The 17076-nt window shown below is 34.6% G+C and overlaps 1 protein-coding gene across 4 annotated transcripts in view; it reads right to left on the bottom strand.

Annotated features, from left to right (window-relative positions):
• Positions 1-17076, bottom strand: part of AK9 (adenylate kinase 9) — a 59766-nt gene that overhangs the window by 34777 nt on the left and 7913 nt on the right. For all 4 annotated transcript variants that reach the window (XM_027693417.1, XM_027693412.1, XM_027693433.1 and 1 more), the window contains exons 6-15: positions 13565-13677; positions 11370-11561; positions 10557-10682; positions 8356-8430; positions 6837-6938; positions 5044-5183; positions 4781-4961; positions 4276-4420; positions 1770-1903; positions 947-1103 (exon numbers count right to left, since the gene is read on the bottom strand). In XM_027693417.1, coding sequence (XP_027549218.1) covers positions 947-1103; positions 1770-1903; positions 4276-4420; positions 4781-4961; positions 5044-5183; positions 6837-6938; positions 8356-8430; positions 10557-10682; positions 11370-11561; positions 13565-13677 — 1365 coding nt within the window. The remainder of the gene's footprint in view (positions 1-946; positions 1104-1769; positions 1904-4275; positions 4421-4780; positions 4962-5043; positions 5184-6836; positions 6939-8355; positions 8431-10556; positions 10683-11369; positions 11562-13564; positions 13678-17076) is intronic.

The raw sequence follows: 17076 nt of genomic DNA, 5'->3' as shown, positions 1-17076 counted from the left end.
CAGAAATCTGTTCTGAGTAAACAGTATAACGTTCATGTACTCAGGTTGATTTTTATATCCAGGAACAAGGTTTTGAAAAGCTCTCTGCATTGATTCCAATGTTGGGCAGTTACTGAGCTTTCCTGAACTACATATGAATAGACCCATCATGCCTTTCTAGAATGGAAGTTTCTGCCACTGAAAGATCTTTTGATAATGGATGGGGTTGGACAGGCAATGACCAAACATTCCCAAAGGTCAATTAAACTTGTGTTGTGGTATGAATTAGGCAGCCATATTCCATTAAGACCTGATTTGGCAGGCAAAACTTCTAACAGTATATGAATCTGTTCAGTTATTCATGCCTGATACCAACCTTCCTTCCTGCTTGAAACAATAAAGCAAAAATCCCTTCCTCTGAATTCATGGATACTAAGCTATTGTATCAATCTGGGTAAGAAGTTACTCTTTTTTTTTGATCCCAGGATGGAGAACAGGATACACCTACATACAGGTGTTTCTCTCCCTCTTTTCTCTCAAGTACAGAAATTTGATACATAATTTTTCAAATAGGGAAACTAATGCACAGGGGAATTTGACAGAGAGCCACATTGCAAGCTGGTGGCCAGCCAGACACAGAATGCAAAAATCTGAAAGTACAAGAGTTCCCTGGTATTTACTAATGATTGTAAATAGGAGAAAATTGAAAATTGATTATAAATAGGAGGAATTTTCTTTACTGCTTTTGCAGAGTGTTCTGGTTTTCAATTCTGTGTAATTCCCTTAATCCAAATTGTAAGAAATTTGGGGTACTCTTGTTGATTCACTGAATTATGTCTTCTCTAGACCCCTGACACTTTATAAATGGAACATAACTAGTAGTTTTTCTCATAAGTGTGCTTTATATACAGATATCAACATGGAAAAAAAAGAAAATATTAAATTGCACTAGTATGCATTTACTAACCATCTTTTTCCGTATGCTTCAGACAGATAACAGTGTCGGGTAGGAGTCGTTTTTCTGATAAAGCTGACCAGTGATCTACTGACAGAGGGTAGTTATCCACTACCCATCCTCCTTTTTCCGGAGCGCCAGGAAACCTGTCTTTGTTCTTCTTCATTAGCTGTTACAAAATGTCAGGTTCAGTGATATAAAAAGACTAAGTCTATCAGCTGTACAAAAAAGACTGCACAACACAAAATGATTTTCTAAATGTTATGATTTTTCCTTTTTGTCATTTCAGGTCAATAAAAAATAAGACATTTTCTGAATGAAAATTAAAAGCATTTTAAACAAAAAGAGATAACTGTGATAGTGATTTTTAAGCTTGCTATAAAGAATTTAGATTCCAATTTTAATAGTTACAAACAATTGAACAAATTTAAAACAATTCAAGATTCTTGGATAAACCTTCATAAACAATTATTTTCAAACTCTTGTATCTGGTGTTGAGCTGTTTAATAGTGACTAAGAATGTGAGAATAGGGCAAGCATACAGTGATCCCTCAGATAATTCTCCCAGGCTTTAACAATTTGTAGCCCAGGTAATTTGCAAGACAGATATAGTTTGTGCGTGTATATACACATATATAAAATAGTCCCCAATAGATCTGTCTTTCATGATCCTGCTCAGTCTCTCCTCAATCGTATGAAGGTTTCCAGGCATTGTGTTATAAACTAAACTGATCTTTCAAACAGAAAAATTAGGAACATATATCAATAATTTATAAACTGTTAAAAGTTGCTCTCAGGAAAAAAATGCTTTGCTATATAGTACTTGTAGTCTTACCTCTGCAATAGCTGCCTCCAGTATTTCAGCATATATTTGAGGTGGCAGTGTAGCTTCAGAGACTGATGCACTTTTCATGGCTTCTTCTACCATCGCTTGAACTTCTGGGTGGTCAGCAGTTATCTCTGATATTCCTAGCAATACAGATTTTTTTAAAGCACTTCCCAAATTAATGGGAATCAAATAAAAGGTTAAATCATAACTACAGCCCAGTAGTCATTTTAAGCAATACTACACAATTATGCTGAGAAAGAATCAAACACCAGTTCTTCTGAATGCAGTTCTAGGAAATGTTTCATAAAGATAAATTTTAGGATTTTGGTTTGCTCTCTCATGATAAAAAACTCAACCATTTTAGCTGTTCAGTATTTTTTACCACTAAGTGAAATGTGGTTTCAATATGAATAGAATTACATTTATGTACTAGAACAATCACAATCAGGCACTTGCAGCACCTGAGAATTTCCCTGGATTTGATTTCTCTTTGATTTCTAAATCAAAAGGTTGACTAGATTAATTTTAAAATCAATACAAATCACTGATCGAGGCAGTGTACTGTCAACAATCAAGAAGCCTGCATTACCTAAGATGTACAAAACGTTCATATTGGACCCATATTTTGTTATTAATGGCTGGCACAACAACTGCAATTATTTAAAAAAAAATTTAAGGAACACTCATTTTACAGTTAATACTGTAAATACTGATTTGATAAAATTTGATGAAGAACTGTTTTAGCCAACTGCATTATCTACTAACAGTATAATTTGGAAAAAAACCCATATTTAGTTTCTGTGATTATGTCAAGAAGTTTCCATGATTATGCTGTTACTTTTTACGTGCACAAATTAACACAAATTTTTGCCAAGTTACAAAGTCCCTGGGTAAGTGACAATAACTTACTAATTTCCATACTGCAAAAAATCTCAATGCAGCCCAAACTCCAAATGGAGCAGACTTTACAGTTATCATAGCTAAAGATATTATATCCTACTTCTGCAGTTCTGCATCTTTCTTTAGTGCTCTCTTTGGTATATTTTTCTGATACAGGATGTCACAAATTAAAGGAAGAATATCATTGAAAGAACAAATGTTTTTCTTTAAAAAGTCAAAGAAACTTGCAAAAACTACCTCACAATCCACATTTATTTAACTTTGATTTTAGCTTCCTCTCTATATATTTCATTAATGTTCATTAATTGGATTTACCTAACAACCTATCTTGTTTGAGATGAAATAAAAGTCTGCTCTGTATGCAAAAATTACTATTATTTGTAAACCATAATAGGTTTACAAACATATTTCATTTGTTTAAGCATTTCAACAAGTTAAAACTTAGCATACTTTTAAGTTTCTCATATTCAGGTGGCAAATACTCCTACTTCTGAATCCAGATCCTCTCTTCCTTTTAGTTTTTGTGTGTGAATTAGCACCTATTCTTATCTATTAAAAAATTCTGAAACAATCTTATGCTATAAAAATATATTTAAGTGAAAACACATAATCTGTTTGTAGTTCTGTTTTGCAATAAAATTGCCTGAGCTCTCTCAGGTTATGAATTAGGATTAAATTCTCTTTAATCCTAATATCATTTCACATACCTGTCCTGAAAAGTCTTTACATAGCCAAGAATCTGGAACATGACACTGTTAATGGTTTTAATTTTGGTGTGATAGCTCACCATTATTCTTATTGCAAGGCCAATGGTTTTTCATCACTGTCAGCCTCTATTTTGCAGCACCAGAGGAATATACTGAATCCTTGTTAGATATGTATCAACCCATAAGAAAGTCAAACATAGTGATTCCTTGCTTATTTGAATAAGGCAAAATGGCCTGGTTGTCCATTTGAACCATAACGAGAGCTAACTGGAAAAGGCAATTCTAATTCAGTGGAGAATTTTCATTTAAAAAAACCCTATTTTTAAAAGCCCCCATTAAATTTCCTGGGAAAAAACCCACAAATTTTGTTTTAAAGATATTTAACAATGTATTATTTTCACCTTTTCAAAATATTTTCTGAATTCAAGCTGCAAAAACCTGGGCAGCTTAAGGAGTCTAAATGTGACTGGAGCTGGAGTGACTTGTGAATGTGCCATCTGAGACAGCATACTTGGAAGCTGCTCCAGAGTGTAAAATCTGTAGATTGTGGATTCACATCAGCCTAGCTGACAAGCTTCTTTCTTGAAGAGAATTTCAATTTTGTAGAGATTTAACTTAACTGGAAAGTTTTCAAACAGTATCAGTCAGAACCAATTTCTTCTTTTAGCTCAGAGCTCAGAAAACTCTTTCTTAATACTAATGGTCCTCAAATTCAGAGGATTTATATGTATATATATACTGAATTCTACTAAGCTATCCCCCTCACTGCATCTTCTTTTAGTTTATATTTAATGCACAGGAACCATAACAACTGTAACTTTTTAAGTAAAGTGACAGCAACTGCTTCAGTTAAATAACCTAAAGCAAATAAAATAGCTTCAAAGACCATAGAACACTTTGTTCACCTGTTTCTCCTGACTGTTCTTCTAATTCCAACCTATTTTTCACTGCTGTTATAGCCTTTTCTACTGCATCCCTTTGCACTTGCTCAGTGTTTTTTTCTCTTGATTCTTCTATATGGGGTTGAATGAGTTTGGCCATATCAAGAACCTAGTGAAATTATTTGAAAAAATACAAATATCACAGAGAAGAAATATAACATCTGATCCATAAAAATTTACATATAATTCCAGTGCAGGGTTATTTTTAATTTGCATTTATATTTAATTATCCTAGATACAAAAGTTATTAATAATATTCTAATGCTAATTAATAATTATTCTAATACTAAAAGTATTTTTGAAATGCAGCTACTTTCAAATAAATGAATTTCTCTGAAATATGATATTTTCTCTGTAATCCATATATTTGTGATGTGTCTGTTAATAACACAACAGGAATAGGAATGTGCTTAACTGATTCCCAAGCCTCAGCTGATACCCTTGCTATGTAAGACATTTATAAACCTACCTTTCCTTTATATTTCTGCGCGATTAGGTTACAAATAGTTGTTCTTCCAGAGAATGGAGGACCAAATACTAATACTTTGCAAGGAGGAAGCGGCATTGGTGGTAAGAGATAAGGCCGTGGATTCAACATAAATGTTTTCAATGCCTCTGGGGATGACAGTACGTACATTTTACCTAGAAAACTTCAAACAGAAGAGAAGCTAACAGATATGGACAGTTATCTCATTAAATAGAAACGAAAACTGAGTGTCAAATTCTGCTAACCTGACAGCAAAGTCTGGGTTTCCCATTACAATGTCACCTTCCTTTAGAGCCACGGGACATGCTTGTCCCCATCTGCTTCTACGCCATCGGTATCTGGGTGCTATTAGATTGTAAGATGACAGAACACGGAAAAGTTCATCCTGTTTATTAAAACAGCAATAACAGCATATGTAATTTTTGTCTGAAGCTACATATGCCTTTTTCTTACATTTTTTTGAAACATTTTGATGGAAAATATGCAAACCTAAAAAGAAAACCACATCATGCTTTTAAGAATATTTTTTTAAATATTATATATTTCAGAATTGTAGGACAATTTTAAGGAGTTTTTCAGGTTTATTTAACAAAAATAGTATTTAAAATAGCTTCTGTAGGCTCTACTTATTATTTTCAGAAGTTTAAAATTATAATGAGGCACTTATTGAAGATGGCAGAAAATGGCCAAGAATTCTTCCAAAGGGGATGAAAAAAGGACCAAGGTCTGTGGCGGGGAATAGCAAGGTCAAAGTACCTATTTTAGGCATGCAGAAATATCATGTGATAAAGTAAGTTTAATAGACCTTTTATAGAAGGTGAATAGTGAGTGAGTCCTAAAGTTATGGTGACTCTAAATTATTCAGAATAGTACAGACAAGCGCTGGCTGTGAAGAACTGCAGAAAAACCTTCAAAATCTACAAAGTCAGGCAGTAAAATAGCAGTTTTACACAGAAAATTATGATTTATGAATTTTCATTGACTGTCACTACTCAGGAATAGATCCTGGAATACATACTTCTGTGGATAAAATTATGTAGACTGAAACTCTTCAGTACAGCTACATGAGAGCAGGACGTAAGTCTGAAATCATGAGTTATTAGAGGGCAGATGTAGAGAACAAAAGTATAGACTGACTTCTGCATATCAACAGGTGGAGGACATGGAGATAAAAGGCTGCAGCTGCAACATGAAGGGAAGCAATTCTGTATATAACGTCCAGCTAAGATGCAGAACTCCTTGCCCCAAATACTGTGGTTACTAAAAGCTTACACACAAACTAAAACAAACACACAAACTAACTAAATAATAAATACAGATGACCTGTCTTTCACTTGTGAATTTGTCAGCAACGGAGAAAACAGAAAAGTGAAGCAAGGGATGTTTCTCTGAAAATGCGTGGTGGAGTCTCCCAGTTACAGTATGGTTCATATATTCAAAGTTTAGTTAAGAAGCAGGAAAGATGAGTGCAACTAAATACAGGTGAAGACATTCATACAGAGACCTCTGTTTTTCAGTTTTATTTGGAAGGGACACAAAGTATAATTGTCATGATTCAGCAAAATTCAGCACTAACTTGCCATGTTTCTAATTAATTACAGGAAATAGAATGAGTGTGATTTCAGTTAGGCAGAATGTTGCTGGACTTCTATTAGCACATTGTTTCTCATTCAGAAAAAGAGTAAAGACTGAGCTAAGTGTCGGTTGCTGAGATTGTTATCCTTTGGCTAAAGTTTCTTTATTTTCTTGGAAGGAATTAATTCTTCATTGCTAAAACAATAATTTTGTTCAAAATTTTATTATAATCATCTAAACTTTTTTTTGTAATGACAGACTTTTTTATTTTCATACTTTTTAAGTGGATTTCAGTCCCAGATTTATCTTAAATTCTCATTTCTGAAAAATCAAGGTTTAAAAAATGCCCTTATTGCACGGTAAAACAAACTGGCTCCTGTGAAGCAAAGATGTTACAATATAAACTTACACCGAAAAAAATCTAGTTATTACAGTCAATCACAGTTCAGAAAAGCCCACTTACATTTTTCTTTCCCCCCAGCGTTTCTTCTTCTTGTTCACTTTGTAGTCGAATTATAGGAGCTGCATTTCGAACATCCATAGACTGAAGTTGAATTACCACTGACTGAAGAGAAAATACCAACTCAGTACCAATCAAAACTGCTTTTGTCCTCTGAAAGGCCCCCCAAACCATATTTAAAATTGTAACTTATTATTTATATAATGGTTAAATATATACGGAGGCCCAGTTTATAGTTTTAACAAGCTATTTTGTAGATACAGGCAGTGCAAAATGCCAAATCACAGTCTTTATATCTCCTCATTATGCTGTGAATCCCAAGCCTCCTACAGGAATAGGCTGTGAAGGATCAAATCAGTGGAACTACTCAGATGAGCTCCAATCTGAAAAAGAGGCAAGTCTCTTTAGGAAATCAGTATATACACATTCAGAAGTAATACGACTTTGGGTAGTTTATTTTAAAGATATTTAAACCAGATGTCTACCAATGAGAATCAGATGATATTAAGTTTAAATGAAATATTTCCTGAATGTAATCTTGCCTGAATACAAGCGTTCTTGAAATGAAAAAGCCAATTCTGTCATGTTTGGAATAGTTGCATAATAGGTCTTTGTTTGTTTCTTTCTGTTTCACAATAGGCCCTTACTTGTAGGTAAAATGGTTGGAATCATTACATAACTTGATTGTGTTTGCCATAAATTTTGTGTTGTAATGTTCACAAAGAGATCATAAATGAGGAAATCATATGTTCCAACCCTGCAAAATTACTGGGGTTTTTTGCCCATAGGACCAGTCTTGGTAGTGAAGTTCAGCATAAATTGAAATAGTACTTACAGAATTATAATTGATACAATTTGTTTCAAACAACAGAGGAGAAAATGCAGGAGCAGCTCACTTTCTACATTGTCAAAGACGATCTCCTACTTAATTTTCAACCCCTTATTTAAGGTTCTGATTTGAAGCAACTCTTAGTTCTGAGGCAGAGGATAAGATTATTTATTTTCAAGATTTACCACTGTAGGTTTTAGAATAGGGAGAATGAGTTGCTATGTTATAAGCTAAAAATCTAGACACAAGCACTCAGCAGAACTGTTACAAGAATGAAGTGTCTTCTATTACATTGCAAAACAATATCAAAATTCATAAAAATTCTGTTATTATTTTAGACACAAGCACAAAATAGGCCAGTTCTGTAGATATATAGTACTGAAAACGTTTTAATTTCTCATTATATTTTACACTAATACACATCAGAAAAAGAGCTAAAACCAGATGGACACAACACAAAAGAGTCTGTAGCCTTCCTGAAAATATTCCCGTGTAACATATACATAAACCTGACAGTAGTGCAATGAATCTTATAATAGAGCAATGAAAGCAAGTATTTCAAAGGTCATGTTTTCTAATAGTAAATGAATAAGTTTTAAACAACTTAAAATTCTGCTGACAGGAAAACAATCCAAAGAATTGAGAAATTATTTTCTAGTGGAGGTTAACTTAGTTGGTGCATAGTTTACTTACCTCAAAGAGATCATCTGGTTGCTGATTTCCATCCACTTCAATAAGATATTGACAATCTTGTTCAGCCATCAATTCCTGTTTAAGAACAAAGACATACTCATCAATTGAGTATAGTTAACCACATAATGACAGTTAATGAAGTTAAGCCTCCTGTGGACTTCAGCAAAATCAAGATTTATTGTACTGATGGCTTATAAAATCTTCTGGAGAGAAACTTTTATTTGGTGACAGATAAATATAGAAAGAGTTCCAAAATTGGAGTTAAAATGGGTTCAGAAAATAGCTCAGATGTCTTAGCTCAAATGCAAAAGAGCTAAAAAATATCAAGATACAGTACCATTTTGTGTATGAGTTCAACTTCTAATTGTCTAACTACCTTAATTCTTTGCTGGAAAATGATGACAATGTGAATTAACACATTTCCTGGAAATGCCAGCCATGAGACCAATGTTTTCATTTTGGTCCTGACTCCCAATTTCTTTAAAATTTGAACAATATATTTGATTTTTCTTATTTTCAATTTTCCCATTAGTAAGTAAGACTAAAACAAACCTCCCAGGTCCATTGTTAATGCCTCTCTCTGAGGATTGGGAATACTCAGTCCATTCCTGACATATGTTGGTCTAACCTCAGCCCTGAAAAAGCTTAGTGAAGCTGACTTGACAACTTCGTAGATAATCTGTTCCAGTTCTTCACTACATTTATGGTCACAGTTCATTTCCTGGCATCTAGTCTGTCTTCTATACAATAAATTAAATTATCTATCCTGTCTTTAGTAAAAATAGATGATAACTAATTACTTCTTTCTAATACTCTTCTACAGAAAAGATAATAGTTTGCATTTCTCTTATATACAATGCTCTTATGGTCTTATCGGTACATCCATAATATTTGCATTAATACAATAACATCTAATTTATTAACTCAGTTTTGACTAACTAAACCCCCACAGATGGCAGATTGTCTGCAGTACTGAGGTCTAGCCAATTATTTCACATTAATTGTTCATTAGGTTTCCTTCCTCACTGTAGTATTTCACATTTATTTCTAGTCAATTTCATCCTAACAATTCATCAAGCAATCAAAGTGTGTTCTCCAAACTTCATTCAACCTATCCCAGTTCAGTGCCAACTGCGCATCCTAAAAGCTTTTATTTCCAGTTCACCATCTCAACCTCAACATAACAAAGCCCTATGTTCTTTTAACGTATTAGTGGACCACTAAATATCTTCACTAATACATTCACCACTAGCGAAGCCTAAGTATGGCCTACCAACTAGTGGAATGTGTTGAACCTGTTGAAGTTTGGTATACATCCTACGGTAATTTATTCTAAACACCTTTCCATTAGTTTGATCACGAGAAATCCATGTAAGACCGTGTAATGATTAAAGATATCACATCTTTTGTTTTCCCCTTCACAGCAGTAACAAGTTTGTTACTCTAGCGACAAAGGTTATACCAGTTTTACACAATTTTATCTATAGGATTAAATAATCCATAGGGAAATCGAAGGGCATAATCAGTAATTGTCAAGTGGGCATCAAACATGAGGATTTTGCAGTTGCTTATATCAGGAGATAGGGAAAAAATAAAATAAAAGAACAAATTATTGCTTTGGACCTGTTCTGTTTTTTTTTTTTAATCAAAAAAAAAAAAAGAGACACATAGTACATCCACCTTCCTGAACACAACAGGGAAAGGAAAAAACAATGTCATAGCTGCAGAAATTAAAGAGGTGACAAAGCAAACTGATGGGATAATTACTGTGTATATGGATCTGCAGACAATGAAGCAGGTGAGGAAGGGAATCTATTGGAGTGGAAGGTAATGGATGTAAAGGGCAGATTACTTATGGGATTGCATTCTGGAATGGACTCTGGTAACGGTGATGAAACACTGGAGTCTTCAAATTCTTCACTTACTAGACTGAAAAAGCGTCTGTGGTGGTAGGTATGGTTTCCCTTTTAATACTCAACTTTTAAAACTCAAACTTGATCTTGATCCCAGAGTGCAAACCTCACTTACAGACGACAACTTTGTATCATTGATTTCAGAATGCATTCCAGAATTTGGGGAGATGTTGTAGCATGACCACTTCCATACAACAGATCTCAAACTAAAAAACCCAATTAAAACAGTGCAAGATATTTTTAGAAATCTTCTGTTATGCATGATCATATTACTTCGTTTTTTCTTACTTCTAGAGGATGAAGCATTATATCCTTATATGTTCCAAGTCTTTTCTCTGCATTTTCAAGAATATCTTCAGGCCTCTGCACTAATTGATGAAAAGATTCTGCTTTCTTATGTAGATCTTCTGCAGTCTGCAGAACAAAATTTCAAGATACAGAAATAATGTATTGAAATAATTTTTGTCTTCACTCAAATGTAAATAAAGTAGCTTTGCAGAGTATTGCAATGAGTATCAGTCCAGTGATTGCTGACCATGATCCTTTCCTGATGAAGTATAGATACCACAAATGGAGAGGAATGTGCTTAGAATTTGCATTAATAAGTCTCTGGCCACTGTTATAAAAATTCAACCTAAATTCAAAATTAAGACCTTCATAAAAAAAAAAAGAAAATTCATTTGTAGTAATGTAATACCAAAACCAGAAAATGAGCTAGTGTCCTGCAAATACCAGTAAAACTTGCTACAATAAACAAAATCTAAGAACTCTATTATTTGCCTAGATCAAAAACAGGCAATGGAGAGTCACCCTTTTCCTCCTGATGCACTCTCTCAACTTATGGCAAGGAACAGTTCAGTGACTTTTATGTTAAAGACTGAATCCAGGTTAAGCTATACAATCATCAGCACTTGCTGTCATTTAAACCCACCATTTAAGTATTATCCCACATCTCTTAAAGCAGAACAGAAATGGAATTAAGATTAAAGTTGAGCCAAATTAATTCATAATGTAGTGTAGTGATATTTTAGGGTATCAGAATTTGTTCTGCTTTGTCTAAAATATAATACTTTGCATTGTTTAGAAATTAGCAATATTTACTTCTTCTTCCTCTCCTTTTTCTTCTTCTTCCTCTTCCTGCTCCTCTTCTTCATCCTCTTCTTCCTGCTGGTTTTTCTCTTTCTTACGCTTCTCAGTAACTTTAGGATCCCACTGGCTCCTCTGATATACCTGCCCTGAATCAGGGTGTTGCCTTTGTCCTGATATTCTTTGGCATAAGTCATAGTCTGGACACTAGAAAGGAATAAGTAAAAAGAAATCATGTGTTTATTGTCCTGCTATAACATCTTTTTCTCAGAAAGACAAAATTTCTCTAAATTGGTCTACTAATAACAGTATTTTATTATTTCCAGAGTTATCTAGAATCTCCATTCTTCTGTTCCTTTTAGTCTAATGAAAATAGTTACATTTCTGACATAGCTGTGAAAGCAGCTTGAATAAACTGAAATCAAAAGCAAAATTATTCATTCAACTTTGGGACAAGGATTTTTAATGCACATTTTGTCTCAGTCTTTTTCCCACAGGAGAAGATGATGATGTTACTACAAGAAGTCAAGAATTACATTTTTCTTTCCAGTGTAGTTAGTATATCCATTTGTACTGTTGCATATGAAACTATACAGCACATATTCTCAAGAACTGGGATTTCTCACTACTTGGTATTAAAACTGACCCCTGGTGGCCTAGTGGTTAGCATGCAGGACTCTCACTGCTGCGACCCGGGTTCGATTCCTCGGTCCCCCGGGCAGATGGAGCTCGTTAGCCCTGTGAGGCCATCCATCTATGAGAAGGTCACTCTAAACAAACCTACGTCCTGAGGACCTCACTGTCATTGTCCAAGCTTGCTTGGCCCCGGCAGATGAACCTTAGGATTAAAGGGTGGGCTCAGTTCAGCGCAGGCTGTGTCTCACCTAAAAAATCCATTGTGCAGGCTGGAAAGGTAAAAGACCTTTCCCAAAATCTTCGTTCGCGAAGACTGGCCATTATTATTATTATTAAAACAATGATTGACTTTCTGAAAAAAATCATGTCTGCCTGAAATGCAGCACAAAAATATGTTTCTCTAATATTTTAAGATCTTTCCATGATCATAGAAAAAAGGTTTGAAGTAGCCATTCACAAATTTTTACTATGCATATTCAAGCAAATTAAGTCTTAAAAGTACAGGATTAAAACAAACATGGAGTTAAATTTGCAAAGTCATAGAGTAGATCCATACCCTGAAGCTTAGCATCTGAAAAAACACATAGATATGACAACCAGAATCAAAATCCCAATGAGAATGGAGCACAAGACCAGAGGCTGACTATTCAGAGCTGCCTCAGTAGCTCATTCTACACATTCAAAGTAAAAGAGAGAAATAATCTAGTCGATAATAAATAAAACATTACAAGAAGAAGGGTCTGAAACCTTGTTCACGACTATACATACTGTTATTTTATCTGCATGGAATCTGGCAGTTTGGTGTGGGTCAGCTAGTATCCTCCCCAGTGAATAGCTGGGCACAATCTGGAGAAGGGCACAGGCTTTTCCCAGTGGGCAGTTTGGGCATGGCCATCCCATTCTGACTAATAAGACAGGTTAGCGATGTTTGGCCAAAGCAGTCGGCCTGATGTCTGAAGAGTCCCTCTTGCCTTGTTTTTTTACTAATATAGATGAAGAAAGCAAGTCCATTCTTTTAAGTTAAAATGAGGAAGTCCTCTTAATCCTACACTTCCAAGATTTATGGTTCTTTGGTTATATCAGTCACTTCTGTAAAATATCTGGTATGTCCCACTACAAATTGAGATTTGTAAATGAGATGAATGAATAATGAATATGAAGCAGTTACACAATTAGTGAGTGAAAAATAAAACAATTTGCTTTCTAACTTCCATATGTGGGAAATTTTTTCCTGCAAGATGTGAATGGCAGATGTACATTTATCCAAAATCCCATAATAATAATGTTACTCAAAATTTCCTTTTCTTGAAAACCTCTATCTTCTAATTGGTAGAGGTGCAAAGACTGTAACTGCTGTTGAAGTTTTAGGAAATGTTCATTATTTTACCTGAGCAATGCTTATAATGGAACAAACTAGCGAAATTCCATTCCAATATAAAAGAGAACAATTTATTGCTCCTCAATAAATACTATACTCAAGTGCACAGAGGAAAATATAATCTTTTGGCATACACAGCATATGAGTCTACTAATAATTAAGAAAATCCTTAGCAAGTTAATGAAGATGATATTACCTTAATGTTAATCAGGAAATCCGGTTTTAATTTTAGATTCTTTATTTTCTCTATTTGCTGTGAAACAGTCATGTATTCCTCCGAGAGAGAAGGAAATCCACTGAGAACATAACCTGACAAATACATTTTATGAAACATATTTTTTAGAGGTTTATGTCAAATATAGGGCTAGTTTTACTTGTCTTTAAACAATACATTTAGTGGCACAATTTTAAACCATGTACATGATATAACACTACTAAAAAAAATTGTGCACCCATGTCTACTTCAGATGAAATACAGGAAAAAAAAAGTGTGTTGTTTTCAATTTATAGAGTATTCCCAAAATTTGTTAACTCAAGAATTATGAGGACATTAAAGATCATACTCAGACCACCTGCATTATACAACTTTGGAAGGTCTTTGCTTCTATGGACAAGGAAGGGAGTCTGAACCGCAGTCCTGCATCTCAAAAGGAGGCACTATGCACACGGTATGCACGCAGAGGCACCCAACTTGGTAAGCATTTGTTCACTCAGGATTCACAATGCTGAGTCCTGTTTGGCAAGCAGACGTTGGCTACATATGACAAGCATAGTGGTAATAGTACTTTTCTTCCTAGTATTATTACAGTGCTCAGCCCCACAGATGAAATTGTGGCTTCAAGTTCCTAGGATAGTACTGTAACTACTGACGGCTGCATCTGGTGCAGTAAGAACTACTGTTGCAGTAAGAAAATCAATATTTATAAGGCCAGAAGGAGAGACTAAAAAGAATTGGGTGGATTTCTTTTAGCCAAATAATGATAATATTCCCTTAGAGAAATGGTGCATGCTTAGAATTTTATGTGCTAACATTTAAATGCAAGTCTGGGCAGCACAAAAACATAGCAGTCTTTGCAAGAGGTATTAGGAGTGAAGACTCCTCCTTCTTTGGGGAGCTACTATCCATAGATGCAAAATTTATAGAAGAGGATAAGCAAAAGAGAGCATAACATATAGTCATTCCTCTAGGAAAATAAAATCCTGGATTCTAAGTTGTTGATACCTTTAGAGAATTCTAACTGGTAGGTGTGAAGAGTCTGCACAGTCTCTGCTTACCAACACATCCCAGACAACAATAGCTGATGTGATGAGAATGGAAGTGTAACATAGGAAACTGTTTGTTCTCTGACAGAGTGTTTGCCCCCAAACCAATAATGTGGGGAGACTAACAATGATGAGGTATAGCTATGGCAACCATCAACCAGATCAAATAGTAATCAGGGGATTGCCAAGAAACTTTTGAGGGGATAAGGAGACACCTTGAAGAGAAGCATTAAAATTTGTGGCCAGGGGAAGAGATCTTAGAGTGAGAGCAAGGCAAAAGAACAGGAGCCTAACCAGGTTTGATGTGCCAGCACCACAGCCTTCTGGCTAGGCCTGGCAGAACAGTCTCCCTCTTGGATGCTCTGAGTAATCTGCATTTCAACTACTGGACTGACAGAACAAGGTTAAACACACAGTGACCCACATCCCTAGTGTGTGTATGTGAGCTCACGGAGAGCTTTCTCACTGGTGTGTGGCTTAGCAGACTGCAGGAAATGGCACACAAAGATGTGCCTGCATTTCCAACAGAAAGCATGCTTAAATAGGTGAACGTGTACTCTCAGAAAAGGGAATGTGTGCTTCTAACTTCTACACATCTTTGACAGAGGGTTTGCATGCATAACCATGCCAGTTTGAGTATACTCCCTGGAATTAGTTTTATGAGGATGTTCAAAAATTTGTAGGTGTTCATTATATTTGGCAAGTGCCTAGTGCTGTGGCTTGTCTGCTTTGCGGCTGATATTGAATCTTTTCACTGATCACCAGTTTGCTGATTGTCAGTTAATAAATCAATAAACAACTTTGCCCTGGTTTGATTTAGAGCATGCTAATAGAGTAGTTACCTCCTGTGATAATGACATAGATTTTTCCTTTGCAAATATTATTTAGATTAACCTGATATGAACTTCTGGTTGTTTTCTTCCCCTCTTGAAAAAAAAAAAAGAAAGAAAAAAGCAAGTGTATCAATTACACAGAGATTATAATTCTGTATTTTCTTACCTACAATGCCCTAAAATACAAGTTTGCTTGTTATTGTACAGTGTCTATGTTATTTTAATAAGAGACATTGTTTGTTTCAAGAAGTAGCTTACAAGATCCATATCTGACCCACTTTGGAAGTAAAGAAAAAAATCTGGTTTTAGCGTCTTACAATTTTTAAATATTATCATTTGCATTAGCACTTGTGGATACCTCTGGCACATCGGTCTCCAACATGATATGTTTATTATTTAAGACAGAATAGTATAACTTGAAAGAATACCTTATTGTGTGTACTGTTTAGAAACTTGTATTTTTCAAACATTAAAAGTAAAAATCTCAGCCTCTCATACAACAGTTTCTAAAATCTTTAATGAATAATTAACAGAGAACTGACTAATTAGTTCCTGCTGAAAGCTTAAGTTTCCCAAGGATTATACTAAGATAATAGTTGATTAAACAAAAAGTTATTAGGACTAGAAAATATTTAACAAAACTGGTTTTGGAGATGAGTTCTAGTTGGTAGGAAAAATAGTGAAAATGTTGGCTGTTCTATTCCTTACTACTTTGGGGTATCTGTAATACAGAAAATGTCTTGGCTACAAGAACGAAACTTTTATCAGCTTTACAGTCTCTAGGATCTCTGTGTCCTCTGCAATACACACATCTTCAGGCAGACTCAAAAAGGGGAACTCCAATAACAGAAATATCTCTTTATGCCTTTATTAAAGAAGTCCTAACATATGGATTAAGAGACTGGCATTTCTGCTGATACCTATTCCAGCAAATTTTCTGTCCATATCATACCTTTTTTTTTTTCATTTATTCCCTATTTCTCTCTCTTTTTTTATACTGCTTTAAAAGCCTGGCTTCATCAGTTAAGGTTGCATATTTTGCAAAACTGTTGGGTCTTGGACTAGAGAAGAAAAAAAAAAAAACATTGCAACTGAAAGCTCAAAAAGCATGCTAGTTTTTAGAGCAGAAGAAACTTAAAATTTTCTTGCCACTACACCTGTCTCTCTCCTATAATGGAAATTTCAAATAAAAGTCAGAATGAGGAAAAAAACTATATTTCCTTTTTACTTTCTTTCCACTTAGCAGTGTATTTGTTTTCTCTTCAGGAAAGCAGGTTCAGACTAGCAAGATCTGCAGCACTAGTCTTGACGGCCTCAATTAATATAATCTTTCTGCAAATAGAAGAATTATTACTAGTACCAATACTAGTCTCATCTTACTCTCTGTGACAAAACAGAAAGGGAACAAACAATGTTGTAAGAAAAAAAAAAGACCATAATACTATGCATTTTCAATAATATGATTTCCTTCTTTTTAATTTTTTTAAATGTTTGAAATATTTTTGATAGTGGGTTTTTGTTGTGTTGTTGTTATAGAAGTATTTTAAAAAAAAGCTGTATTTTAAATAGTAAAAGTCTTCTAACCAGATAATATTGTCAAGTGAGAGTCATA

Source organism: Neopelma chrysocephalum, unplaced genomic scaffold (genome assembly GCF_003984885.1).
Source record: "Neopelma chrysocephalum unplaced genomic scaffold, ASM398488v2 Primary Assembly neopelma1_23, whole genome shotgun sequence".
Lineage (NCBI taxonomy): Eukaryota > Metazoa > Chordata > Aves > Passeriformes > Pipridae > Neopelma > Neopelma chrysocephalum.
The sequence above is the reverse complement of the archived record's forward strand: the minus strand, read 5'-3'. Positions and strand labels throughout refer to the sequence as shown.